A 13,815-nucleotide genomic window follows, 5' to 3' on the forward strand; every position below is an offset into this window, starting at 1 on the left:
CATTATGAAACCGACTTATATCAAATATCATTTGAAGCCTGGCCTCTAATTTTGCGCATCAAACGGGCATGTGATGCGCCAACAGGTGGCACTAACTCAGTGGCTCAAACATCAAATGACTTTAAGGATTAAGTTTCCAAATCATAAACAAATAAATAAGATCTACAGATCCTTCAATTCTTCCAAAAGATATTTGTTAAAAGGAAAAACCACAAAATATGAAAGGATCAGTTCTTGAATCAAGGAGGTGAAAGAAAACCTTGATAGGACAAAAAAAACAAATGAACACACATTTCATTGATGATTAACCAAAAGGAAGAAATTAATTTTTCAACAATCTGATAAACACCAGAAAAATCGATTATTCTTTTGAATTTTATATAGGGGTCATTGAAGATGAACCACCAAATAGGATTACCTCAAATAAGTCAAAGTAACACATAATTACAACAACTCAGCTGCATAATCCCGGAAATTAAGCAACACTAACAACATCAAATCTCTATGATGGGAATTAAAACAAATCAAATTACAAAAAGACTGAACCACAATCTAAGAACTAGCATAGGGGTCCAAGATTACACAAAAAAGGTGAAATATTTAGAGTAACTAAGATCTGGTTCAAACACATTCTGATTAAAAATCTACCTTGTATTGCAGAGAATACAATCCATGATCCTAAACCACGCTTCCCTTAGGCGAGGGTAAACCCTGATGGTGTATGTTCTTGTTTCTCTGACCATATCTTCCATGGTTTCTACAAAGAGGTTTAAGCTTCTGATTGGAGGAACATAAAGAACCAAAGGAGCAGCAGAAAAAGCCACCGTGAAGAACAACTCAAGCATATTTTCTCTTTGGTTTTTCTGAGACACCCAACTGAGAAAAATTATAGATTCAGAAACAAAGTTGAAAACTTTGGGTTTGATAAGAAGAAGGGTATTTGGATTTATGCTTTTTTAAGGTTTCTGAGATCTAAAAGACTCAATATTGTTGACTCTATGAAAGGTTGAGGAAGAAGAAAGAGTTAAATATAAAAAAAAAAAGAGAGGCAGAAAGAGAAAGAACGAGAGAGAGAAGCAAGTTCTGGAAAGTTAGTGAAGCCTGAACCAACCTGAGCAAATAAATGGAGAATAAAATAGCCTAAAATGCATAGTAGAGATCAAGAATGTATTATCGATGATGATTAATATTCATTTTCCCAATGAAAAGACAAATACTACTGAAGATTGGACAAAATAATATATTATAACATTTTTTATTTTTAATATACAATGTGAATACCTTATTTTATTTTGTCCAACAAATTGTATTTAAAATTATTCTTAAAAAAAATTAATGAGTTAATATTTGCTTTTAACAAGGTTTGATTATGAAATAAGATAAATATTTGAAAACATATAAAGTGGATATTTGATTAAGTTGCATAAATCATTTCAATAAGAATTAAATCTTTAAAGATTCAACAAAAAAATAAAATAAATTAGAGATTATAGTATGAAAAAACAAATCATACCAAATTGATTGGGTTGTGAATTAATAAGGTAAAAATGACAACTAATTTTCCTTTTTCATCTCCTATTTTTTGTTTTTATAAAAAAAAAGAGTTTTTTAAGTCTTTGGTACAGAATAGTTAGAAAATAAAGAAAAATGGAGAGAGAAATTGAAGTATATTCCATTTGGTTGACAAAATTTCTCTCTATCGTTTCTAAAAAAGATGGAAAGAAAAGATGGAGATAGTAAAAAAGTGAGGGAATCACAAAATTTCTTTCTCTATCAATATGCCAGTAATATCTTACAATATTTGATATCATAATTTTACATCTTCTTTTTTATTTAATTCATAGTAACTATTGTTATAATTATTGATAAGTAATTAAAAAAGTATACTATAATATATATATAGTCAGTACAATATTCACAATTAATTTGTATTATTTGTTGTAAATGATGAATAAAACAATGACAATATATCAAACTCATACACTTCAACTACATACACTTTTCTCTAATTAAAAACTGTAAAGATAAAATAATATAGATTTAATATATACACTAAGAGTGTAAATATTTTTTGCACTAAGGTGAATCATCCACTATTTATATATTAATCTTTATTGACTCTTAAACAAAAGTAATACAAATCAATGTTGAATTATGTATATACAGATAGTGTAAAAAACTTTACACTAATAATGTATAAATTTTAAACTCAAATAATATATAGTTTACTAACTATCAAAAATCAATATATTTTATATTATATTATTTTCAATAATATTATTGATATTTAAAAAATTGGATTGTTACTATCTTCTTCTTTTCTATCACATCAAACAAATTAACGAGAGAAAAAAACGTGACCACATTTTTGTCCCACAACATTGTATCACTCAATGTATTATGAACTATGTATTATGAACTGTTGTCGGTCCGAAAAATATTTAATAATTAAATTGTTAACTTAAATATATTGTTTTCAACCAATTAAAATTCATACCACATGAAGTGATACAAAATGTGAGATGAAAGATGTGCGCCCGAAGAAAACACACATTTCTCTTTTTCTCTCTCATTTTTCTCTTATACTAAACAATAAAAAATATACTTTATTTCTCACCTCTTTATCTCTACCCATTTTCTTCTCTTATCCACAAAGAGCCTTAATGACTTAAATAGTCAATTGTGAGTATTTTAAAGGAAGAATTTTTTATATAAAAAAATATCTATCTTGGTTTTCATTCAAATAAAAATAAAAATATTTTTAGAGTTATTATGAAAGTTGAACCCAAATCAAGTATTTTTAAGGACTCATAAGTATTTTAGAGTCAAAAAATTATATTACATTCATATGGGATATAATAAATTTTAGACCTTTTAAGAAAATTGTTTAGTATTTTCTATTGAAAATGACATTTTTTAAGGTTCAAAAACAAAATATAATATAAATTCTGATTTCAATTAATTTCAAATTTTAATTATTAAGGGTCATAGTCATGAAAACCATGATTTTTTGGATAAGGATTAAGTATAAATCAGATTTTTTTCCTTAAAAGGAATATCAAATTTTATACCTCCTCCAAGCTATAATGATAAAAATCAAAATTTTAATTCAATTAATCAAAGGAAAGGAAGATCAAATTTCACCTTTACTCTATACAAGGAATTAAACGAGAGATTTATATGTGTCAATATACTTCGACTATAAATAGTAGCATATGCCAAAGGAAAAAGGAAAATTCTGAAAAAAAGAAAAAAAGGTAGAGATAAAGAGGAAAAAGTTGTGAGAGTTAGGATCCTCTATGATCGGTTTCATTGTTAGAATCGTGCGATCGTCTTATTGGAAACTCAAGGCGTACCATGTGGCATCAAAGTCAACTCTTCAAACAAGAACCAATAGATCACGACACCAAGGTGTATACGTTCTTCCTTGCATTGGCGCCACTATACAACGTCCCCTCCTACTGTGTGATTATGTGCGGCCGAGCTTATTTTGAACTTTGTAATCTCGTCGATCCAACCAATCAATTAGCAACATGAAGGTGAGTGTAGCCCCAACGCGTAGACGCAATAATAGACAATCTATGTTTCCTTCCTGGTATTTGATTATGTGTAACTAAGTACATTCCAACCAACCCGAGACTAACACATGACCAACTCAGTTTCAACCACCAAACATATTTTTCTTTCTCATCCATTTTTTAGTTTTTTTATACGTTTCTATTTAATAATAAACAAGACTTAATTAATAAAAAATGTTTCATCTTATCAAACAATTTTTCCTTAATAATGTTAAACCCAATTTCAAAAAAACTATAATAATAAATAATTATGTTAATATTTTTGGGATAAACCATAAGAAAAGTGAAGATAATATTTTTTAGCAACTAATGAACAAATTTTTTTATGATTAAATAAAAATTACTATTAATAAAAAATAATCATAATTCTTAATATAATAAAAATTAGCTACTTCAAAAAAAAGATATTTTTATACGATAATACTTATTATAATACATAAATTTTGGTGATTAGTCAAAGATGAAGGAGAGTCGTGGTAACACTTCTTGTCTTGAAATCAACAAAATTACTATTTTTAAATAATAATTAGTAACTAATAAATAAATATAAATCAATGTTTTTACTAGAAAAATAAAAATTGTCAACCACATAAAGGATGGAGGGATGGTCGCCACTGATGACTTATTTCCCTCGACTCATCATTTGGACGGTCGCGTTACACCGCTTCTTTCCCTAATTAAAACAATCAACCAACAACCACACTTCAACTAAGAACTACACATCCTTGATTCCCTATCTAAAATAGGGATATGTAGGAGTAAAGTCACGTTAAAAATAAATAAAAGTCATCCATTTTCAATAATTAATTAAATTACCAAATAATTTTAAAAGTATAATATAAGCCATATAATTTAGTGAAGGGTACCGTTTAAAGCTGGTGGATATGGTGTTAGTACCTTCCATATTCTGTAACTGACACCCGGACTTTGATATCAAAAGTACAAAGCCCAATATAGTGTGATTCTAAGAAAGTCGTGCAGCCGAATATCGAGTTGCAATAATTGGCGACTTTGCTAGGCACTCTTTTAAGAGAGTTCGACCCATAATCACTAAACTATATGATACTTTTAATTGTTTGGTTATTTAAATTCCTTACAAAAAGACAAATAGTAATTGTTTATCATTATTAAATAATTGTATATTGTTTTGTGATAACTTGTGATATATGTTGTGGTTGTAGTTGTATGTTTCCAAAAAATATAGTACAAAAGTTTTGGCACAATCATATGTCCTACATCCACGTATTAGTAATATATTTTTGGATAGTAGAGACACTAACCTTGCTAGTCATGGCTTTAGCCATTTCTGGTATTAGTGGTGTGGATCACTCATATTGTTATCAAGAATTGTGAGTTAGCCAATTGAGACGAGCTCTTGTTTCTAACCGTATAATATTTGAGTTTCTCTTCTTTTGAAGAGGTACAATATGGGCACCTTATAGGGAGTCTAGAGTTTGTTAAGACATCCACTTTACCTTAGAACTCTACCTTACGATGTTCTTCCTTAAATATTCTAAAAAAAACTCTTGTAGGTGTACCTATTATGAACCTTGGAACATATTGTACTATACCCTACCATAACACACATAAGTTGGGACTCATGTCCCTTACATAAAGTGACCTTGTATCACGTCAAGCTCAAATGATATAGGATATTATTGCACATAAGTATCCTTACACCATAGGCACATCTCACGTGCATGTAAAATAAAGTACCCTTAATAGGATTCATCATCCTATTGGTAATTTTTTATTATAAAAAAAACATTATGTCACGACATAATTTTCGATTAGAAGATTGACTCTATAACTTAGGAAGATGCAAACTCGATTTCTAACTCTCCTAATTTCATTTGGAGTCACCACTATATTTTTTGCGGCTAAAACATAGAGAACTCTCTAATTATCCCAATTAGGATAATATGGTCTTTTAAACAAAGATTCTGAGCTCGGAAGTCAATTACGGATCGGAGAATGTATTAGCATCACATCCGCCCATATTAAAACGATACACTTGCTAATCACATGATTGTTATACCATTAAACAAATTTAAACATTTAATCATTGGAACAAAATATTTTTATTTTTTTATATTTGTGTTTGATAAGAGTTTATCTTACTCCTACGTATCCCTAGGTGCAATAGGAAAATCAAGACTACGTAGTTTTTGTTTGAAAATTGGTTCAGTTGATTATTGTTAATTTGTAAATATAGATTTAGTGGAGTTGATTTTATGAATTTGAAATATTTCAGTATATAATTGTTTTAATTCGATGTAACTAATAGTTTAGAGACAGTTTTGGTTATAGATCTTCTTCCCACTTGTAGAGAAGTTAGAGACGACTCGAGCCATGACATTACTATAAAAATCTCATAACATTCATTTAGGTGATAAAATAGTTGTTAATTGTTTTTGTATGAAATTTATAGCTTACAGACTGAGCTGATCATACCATTTTCAGAGAAGATAGAGACGTCTCGAACCATGTCTTTGCTATAAAAATTCCATAAAATTCATTAGATAAAATATCCACTCATATTTAATAAATAAAAGATGCATTATTTTAATAAAAAAGTTGACAAAATAAACCATAATATAATTAAAGTATGTAAAAAAGAAACACAAAAACGTGTACCTGTTGGTGGGTAATGGACACACATGGTTCCAATCTTGCTTGTAATAATCAATCTCTTTTGAACATCTTTTTTTATTCCACAAAATGCAATAAATGTCTCTTCCATAGTTTCTTAATTAGGACTAATGCCGGAGTAACATAAGAAAATCATGAAAACGAAAAAGGGTAGGATAATTAAGCAGAAAAATAGGACTTTTCACAGCATGAGGACAAAGAAAAGTTAAGGTGATAATGGAAAGCACATAGGATAGATAATGAGAGTCAAACTTCAAAGAAATGTCCTTGGTCATAGTAAAAAAGCAAACTTTATAGAAACTATAAATATAGTACTAAAAATGAAAAGATGAAAAAGTGAGTAAGAAAAGAGATACAAAAGGAAAGAAGCCTAGAAAAGCAAGCAATGAAATAAAAGTGGTGGTGATTTGAAATGAAAAATGCAACGTAGAATGGTGAAGTAGGAGAAAGAGGAAGTGTAGATGAAAGATGACAAGGCTTTAGGGTTGTGTTTAATGGAGTAGATGGATATGATAGGTTGGAGATTATATTTGGGAGTTAGGAATGTGTTAGAATGTAATAGAGGTTGATGAAGTTATGGGGTTGATGGTGGTGATGTTGAAAAATGTTTTTGGGGAGACCGGAAATGGGTTGGAATGGAAGAAGAATTAAAAAAAGGTATAAGGAGAGGAAACTAGAGTAAAGGTCAGCCATGAGTGTATGAAAAAGGTGAAAAGAGAGTAAGTGAGATAGTGATAAAATAATGATAAAAATATAGAAAGGAATATGGTGATTATATGTGTGATATGAGTATGATGATCTGAATTATGTGAAGAGGGAGATGGATGAGAATAAGGTTAAGTCAAAAGGTTCATGTTTACTATGATTTTGTGGCTACTATAATTGGATTAGGTGTATGAGATGCTCACTCATCTGTTCACAACAAACTTGAACACTATGATGCTCCCCAAATAAAATGGTTTAGCGCACACACACAAGAAAAATGCTTCCCATGGTCTTTTTAGTTTCTATCTTTATAATCGCGATTGTTGGTAGGAGTTGTGGAAATGAAAAAGCACACACACAAGTATTGCGAAAGTTAAACTCAATATACCTCATGACTTTTGTATTTTTTTTTCATTAATGATTACATAGCCATATGCTTCCTTATATAGAAAAGCAATGTTGCTTGCAGCAGAAACAATGTGATTGAGAGGAGAATTAACCGAACTAACTAACCAACAAACTTGCCTAACTAACATAGGGTGAGCTATCTTCTAGAATATATAAGATGTGCCCATATAAAATACACGTGCCAATTAATTGCTCATGTGCATAGAACTTTGACCGAGCAGGCCTTGAGGCCTTGGTTGAAATCTGGTGCGCCAAGGCCAGTCAAGCCTTGGTAGAAATTTGGTGCGCAGGCTTTAAGGCCTTGGTAGAAATCTGGTGCGCATGCTTTGAGGCCTTGGTTGAAATCTGGTGCACCAAGGCCAGTCAGGCCTTGGTAGAAATCTGGTGCGCCAAGGCTAGCCAGGTCCATGAGCTTGACCGTATGCTGTTGTGCGCCAACGCTGGTGTGCATAAGCCTGAGCAAGTCTGGTGCGTCAGTCTGACCGAGCCTAGTAAGCCTAACACGAGCATCCTGACCGAGGGGACTACGCCTGATGCTTGGCGTGGCATGAGCTATGTTGTCTCGGTCAAGGGCCTTATCCTGATGCGCCATGTTGTTTCGGTCAAGGGCCTCAACCTGATGCGCTATGGCGCATAGGACTCTGACCGAGCTGCTTGAACCAGTGGCTTGTGCTGGAGCATGGGATGAGTCTTTGGTTTTGTTGGTGTGAGCATGGGGCACATATGCATGTGGCTTTGTTGGCAAGTTATTGTGGTCAGCATTTTGATGTTGAGTATGTTCCAATAGCCCCCCGCAAGCTGGAGCATAGATGTTGATTATGCCCAGCTTGGAAAGCAAGTAATGAAATGGTGTAGGATCCAGAGCTTTAGTTAGGATATCTGCTGTTTGTTGAGTTGTTTGGATAGGAAGGAGGTGGAAGAGCTTGTTTTGGAGTCGTTCTCGAACCACATGGCAGTCAATATCTATGTGCTTAGTTCTTTCATGAAAGACAGAATTTGCAGCAATATATCGAGCTGAATTATTGTCACAATACAAGAGGGCATGTTGAGTGAAATGTACCTTAAAATTGGTGAGCAAATAAATGAGCCATTGGATTTCACACGAGGTAGAAGCTAATGCTCTGTATTCTGCTTCATAAGATGAACGAGCCACAGTGGTTTGCTTTTTGGATTTCCAAGAGACTAAGGAATCACCAAGAAAAACACAAGAACCAGTGATGGATTTGCGTGAGTCAATGCAGGCTGCCCAATCTGAATCACTGAATGCCTTGAGTTGAAGAGCTGATGTGGTGGAGTAAAATAATCCTTGTCCAGGGCTTCCTTTGATGTATCTCAAAACACGAGTGAGAGCTTGTTGGTGAGTGATGGTTGGTTGTGCCATGAATTGACTTAGTTGTTGCACAACATAGTTGATATCGGGTCTTGTGTTGGTCAGGTATAGGAGTCTTCCTACCAATCTTCTGTGTGCTGCTGGATCAGAGTGAGGAGTTGATGTGTCTTGGTGTAGCTTTGTGGTCTTCATAATGGGTGTTGGTGTTGGTTTTGAGGCTAGGAAGCCAGTATCTGCAAGAATATCAAGTGCATATTTTCTTTGGCACAAGGTGATGCCTTGTGTGGATCTAGCAATTTCTAGGCCTAAGAAGTATTTGATTGGGCCTAGATCTTTAATTTTAAAGTGAGTGCCCAAGCATAATTTGACCAAATCAATTTCCTTTTGACTGTTACCAGCTAACACCAAGTCATCAACATATATAAGTAAGGCAGTAAAGACAGAGTTAGAAGCCTTAGTAAACAAAGAGGAGCATAATTTGACCAAATCAATTTCCTTTTGGCTGTTACCAGCTAATACCAAGTCATCAACATATATGAGTAAGTCAGTAAAGATAGAGTTAGAAGCCTTAGTAAACAAAGAGTGGTCATGGTGAGATTGTGTGTAGCCAAGGGATAATAAGCATTTGGTTAACCTAGTGAACCATTGCCTTCCAGCTTGTTTTAAACCATAAAGGGACTTGTGGAGTTTACAAACTTTGTTTGGGTTTGTGCATGTGACACCCTGAGGAATGGACATGTAGACTTCCTCATGTAAGTCACCATGCAAGAAGGCATTGTTGACATCCAATTGATGCACAAGCCAATTTTGTGAGGCTGCAATGGCTAAGAGGAGCCTTACTGTGGTTAGTTTAATGACTGGTGCAAAAGTGTCAAAGTAATCAAGTCCCTCTGTTTGGTTATATCCCTTGGCAACCAATCTTGCCTTGTATATCTCAATAGTGCCATCAGATTTGTACTTAATTTTGTAAACCCATTTGGATCCTATAGGGGTCTTTTCAGGTGGTAAGTCAACTATGCTCCAAGTTCTATTTATCTCGAGGGCATTTAATTCATGTTGCATGGCTACTATCCAGTGATGGTGCTTGACTGCTTGGTAGTATTGTTTAGGTTCTATATTGGTTTGGACAGACAATATATGTTTTAGATGGCTAGGTGAAACTGTGTTATAGGAGAGGACAGTGGATAAAGGATGGCTAGCCTTGATGTGTTTGGTTTGAGTATGGCTAGGGGAGAGAAGATTGCAGTGGAAGTCATGCAGGTAGGCAGGGGCACTTCTATTTCTCTGAGATCTTCTAACAGGGTTGTTGGTGACCTCAGAGTTAATGGGGGTGTCAAGGGTATGATTAGGACTATTAGACTCTAAGGGCAGGTTGTTAGTTTGTTGATCTGTTGTGTCATGGAACATTGGACTCTGGTGTAGAAGGGCAAAGTCATCACTCTCTATTGGTGTGATGGTGAGATCTCTAGTCTGTTTGGTGTTATAGGGGAAGATGTGTTCATGGAATATGACATGCCGAGAAATAAAGATTTCTCTGTTTCTTAAATCAAAGAGTATGTAGCCTTTAGTGTTGTCTTTAAATCCAAGGAATATGCACTTTCGGGCCCTAGGGTTATGTTTAGTCCTATGTTGAGCTAGGGTGCTAGCAAAACACAGTGAGCCAAAAACTCTCAGATCTTGCAGGTTGGGCAGTTTGTCATTGAGAAGTTCATATGGTGACTTGTGCTGTAGGTTTGGGGTTGGTAACCTATTTATAAGGTAGATTGCATGATGGACAACGTAGGACCAAAAGGTTTTAGGGAGCTTTGATTGGAAAAGTAAGGTTCTTGCCACATTTAGTATATGCATATGCTTCCTCTCAACAACCGAGTTCTGCTGAGGGGTTTCCACACAGGATCTTTGATGCATTATTCCTTTCTCCATAAAAAACCAGGGGTGTTAAATTCAACACCATTATCTGTCCTAATGACTTTGATTAGTTTCCCAAATTGAGTATGAGCCATTTGGACAAAGGCATACATAAGATGTCTAGCTTCTACCTTATATTTCATAAGGACCAACCAAGTGTGTCTAGTGTGATCATCAACTACAGTGAGAAAGTACCTATGGCCATGTATAGAAATATTCACTATGGGCCCCCAAATATCCATATGGACAACATCAAAGGCATATGAACATCTATGCATATTATTTGGAAAAGAAAGCTTAGCTTGTTTACCTAAGTGGCAGAAATCACATACAAGATTATGTTTACAGTCTATATAGCTAAAGGTCTTGCATACAGAGTTAAGTATGTTCATTGAAGGATGGCATAGCCTAAAGTGCCACAAGTCAAAAAAAGGCAAAGTATTTAAAGTATTCACATCATGCACTATATCCAAGCTATCCTTAAGGTCTCTCCTAAGCATGTAAAGTCCATTAACAACATCAGCATGCCCAATCATCCTCAAGGTAGTCATATCCTGGATAGAGCAATTTAATTCATCAAACATTAGTTTACAGTGTAATGAGGACACTAGCTTGTGCTTTGAGACCAGGTTATATTTAAAGGTAGGCACATATAATACATTGTGTAAGGCTAGTGACTCAGAAGATTATTGTGCCTGATATCTTGGTTTGAATAGTGGTTCCATTAGGCAAGTTTATAGTGATAGGCCTTATGTGCTTGAAGGTGTTAAATTTTGATAAGGAGGGGCACACGTGATCAGTGGCCCCTGTGTCAAGTATCCATTGATCATTCATACCTGAGGGTTCTTGATGTTCTTGGGCAGGTCTACTTTGAGTGTCATTGTTTGGCATGACACTAAGTTGATTTACATTATGTCCATTCCCTGCTTCATTGTTTGTTCCAATGCTTTTGAAGAGTGACTCCAATTGACCATATTGCTCTGGCCCAAAGTTGAAGCCTATGTTCCTTGTATCAGAGGTTGGTGCCTGATTCTTTTCAATTTTGTCTGTGTTCATGTCTTGAGTTGTCGTTACATTGACTGATCCACTGTCTTGTCTTGAACTTCCTTGAGGTGTGTTGGGAGGAAAACCATGCTTGAAATCTATTGTATGCCCATTCCTCCCACAATAGGTGCATACCTTTTGTCCGCCATTTCTTTGTCCACCAAACCCTCTGTTAGAGCTCTTGCCAAAGCTCTTTCCTCTTCCTTGCATATTACCTCCTCTTTGTCCAGGGAATCTTGATTTCCATTTCTGTATAGTCTCATTTCTGTTGGTGCTAAATTTGTCGTTTGAGAAGTTGAGCATTGCCTTAGAGCTTATTGGATTGACTTCATCAAAACGACTTTCTTGCTGCTGTACTAGTGAGATTGCCTTGTTTATTTGAGGTAGTGGCTCCATAAGGAGTATTTGTGCTCTGGTTGCACTGAATTCATCATTTAATCCTTTGAGGAAACAAATGACATGTTCCACTTCTCTTTGGTCCCTTATAGCTTTTTTTGATCCACAATTGCACTTGACCTCACAAATGCATACAAGTATCATTCTCAAGGACTCTAGTTCCTCCCAAAGTGTTTTCAATTCTGTGTGATATGTTGATATGCTCTTGTCCCCTTGCTTCATTGAGTGTAGTTCTTGCAATACATCTGAAATCCTGAAGTAATCTCCCTTTGAGAATCTTTCCTTCAAGTCTGCCCATAACTCTTGAGCACTCTCAATGTATATGGTGCTTTGTGCAATCTCTGGTGAGAGGGATCTTGTGATCCACGATATGACCATGTTGTTGCATCTATCCCACATGTCATACTCCAAAGATGATTGTGTTGGAGGTGTGATAGAGCATCAATGAACTTCAGTTTGTTCTTGGTGTTTAGTGCTCTCCTCATGGATCTCATCCATGAGTGATAATTTGTTCCTTCAAGTGGTGGTGTGACCAACACAACCCCTGGGTTCTCTCCTGGATGGAGGAAATATGGGCTCTGCACTTCGCTAGTGCTTAAAGTGGTTAGCATGCTTCTTTCTTGCTCCATTGCTAATCAATTCTTGGATGCTTCTTCTTTATATTTCGCCTGAATTCTTGGCTATGTCTTCTTTGAATGAGGTGAGTGACAAAGATTTCTGCAATCTTGGGTAAACAGAGCCTTCATAGTGAAGGCTCTGATACCATATTACGAAAGTTAAACTCAATATACCTCATAACCTTTGTATTTTTTTTCCATTAATGATTACATAACCATATGCTTGCTTATATAGAAAAGCAATGTTGCTTGCAGCAGAAGCAATGTGATTGAGAGGAGCACCTGATGCGCTATGGCGCATAGGACTCTAACCGAGCTGCTTGAACCAGTGGCTTGTGCTGGAGCATGGGATGAGCCTTTAGTTTTGTTGGTGTGAGCATGGGGCACATATGCATGTGGCTTGATTGGCAAGTTATTGTGGTCAGCATTTTGATGTTGAGTATGTTCCAATAACAAGAAAAACCTACATTTCATTCCGTGGCCTTTGATATTCCTCTTTATTGAATTTTTGTAACCAACAAGTTAATGAGAATTTTACTCAAAAACAATAAATACGAACTATTTTCATTAATACTGAAAGTAAAACAGACAATCAATAATTCAAAACCAAAACCTTTACCAATTAATCATTGATTAAGATTCAGAGATAAAATTGGTTACAAGACATTTAAAAAATGTCATTATTTTATTATTTTGATTTTTTTTGTTTTATAAAATAAGGTCGGACAAAATTAGGTGTTTACACATGGGTAACTCACCTTTATCCCAAATTAGCCTTAACTATATGACAAATGTCAACTCATTGTGACACTTCATATATGGTGATGATGGCTAAACCACCCTAAGATATGGTCCATTACCTTAAGGAACATGCATTTTGCATTATCACACATTACATTTATGCTTACACTAACTCAAAGTGAGAGTGATTCTAAGTCGAAAACTTGCAACAACAGCTTATGATAATAATAAAATGAGAGATTTAGATTTAGAAACATTAACATAATGGTTTAGTTAGATTTAGATTTAGGATAATTTTGGTTAATTTAATCAACTAGATTTAAAAACCTTAACATAAATGGTTTAATTTTATTATTTTGGCTTTGTTATTTATTCTGAAAATCCATAGAAACTTCTAAAGGATAATCTTCTTTTTATTTATTTTTTTGTTAAACCA

General features: G+C 34.3%; 1 protein-coding gene across 1 annotated transcript; it reads right to left on the reverse strand.

Annotated features, from left to right (window-relative positions):
- On the reverse strand, positions 11,260 to 12,399 carry LOC109352891. The gene has a single exon (XM_019595074.1). The coding sequence runs from the start codon at positions 12,397 to 12,399 to the stop codon at positions 11,260 to 11,262; it is 1,140 nt and encodes a 379-aa protein (XP_019450619.1).

The sequence above is a fragment of the Lupinus angustifolius genome, chromosome LG07, assembly GCF_001865875.1.
Source record: "Lupinus angustifolius cultivar Tanjil chromosome LG07, LupAngTanjil_v1.0, whole genome shotgun sequence".
In the NCBI taxonomy this organism is placed as follows: Eukaryota; Viridiplantae; Streptophyta; class Magnoliopsida; order Fabales; family Fabaceae; genus Lupinus; species Lupinus angustifolius.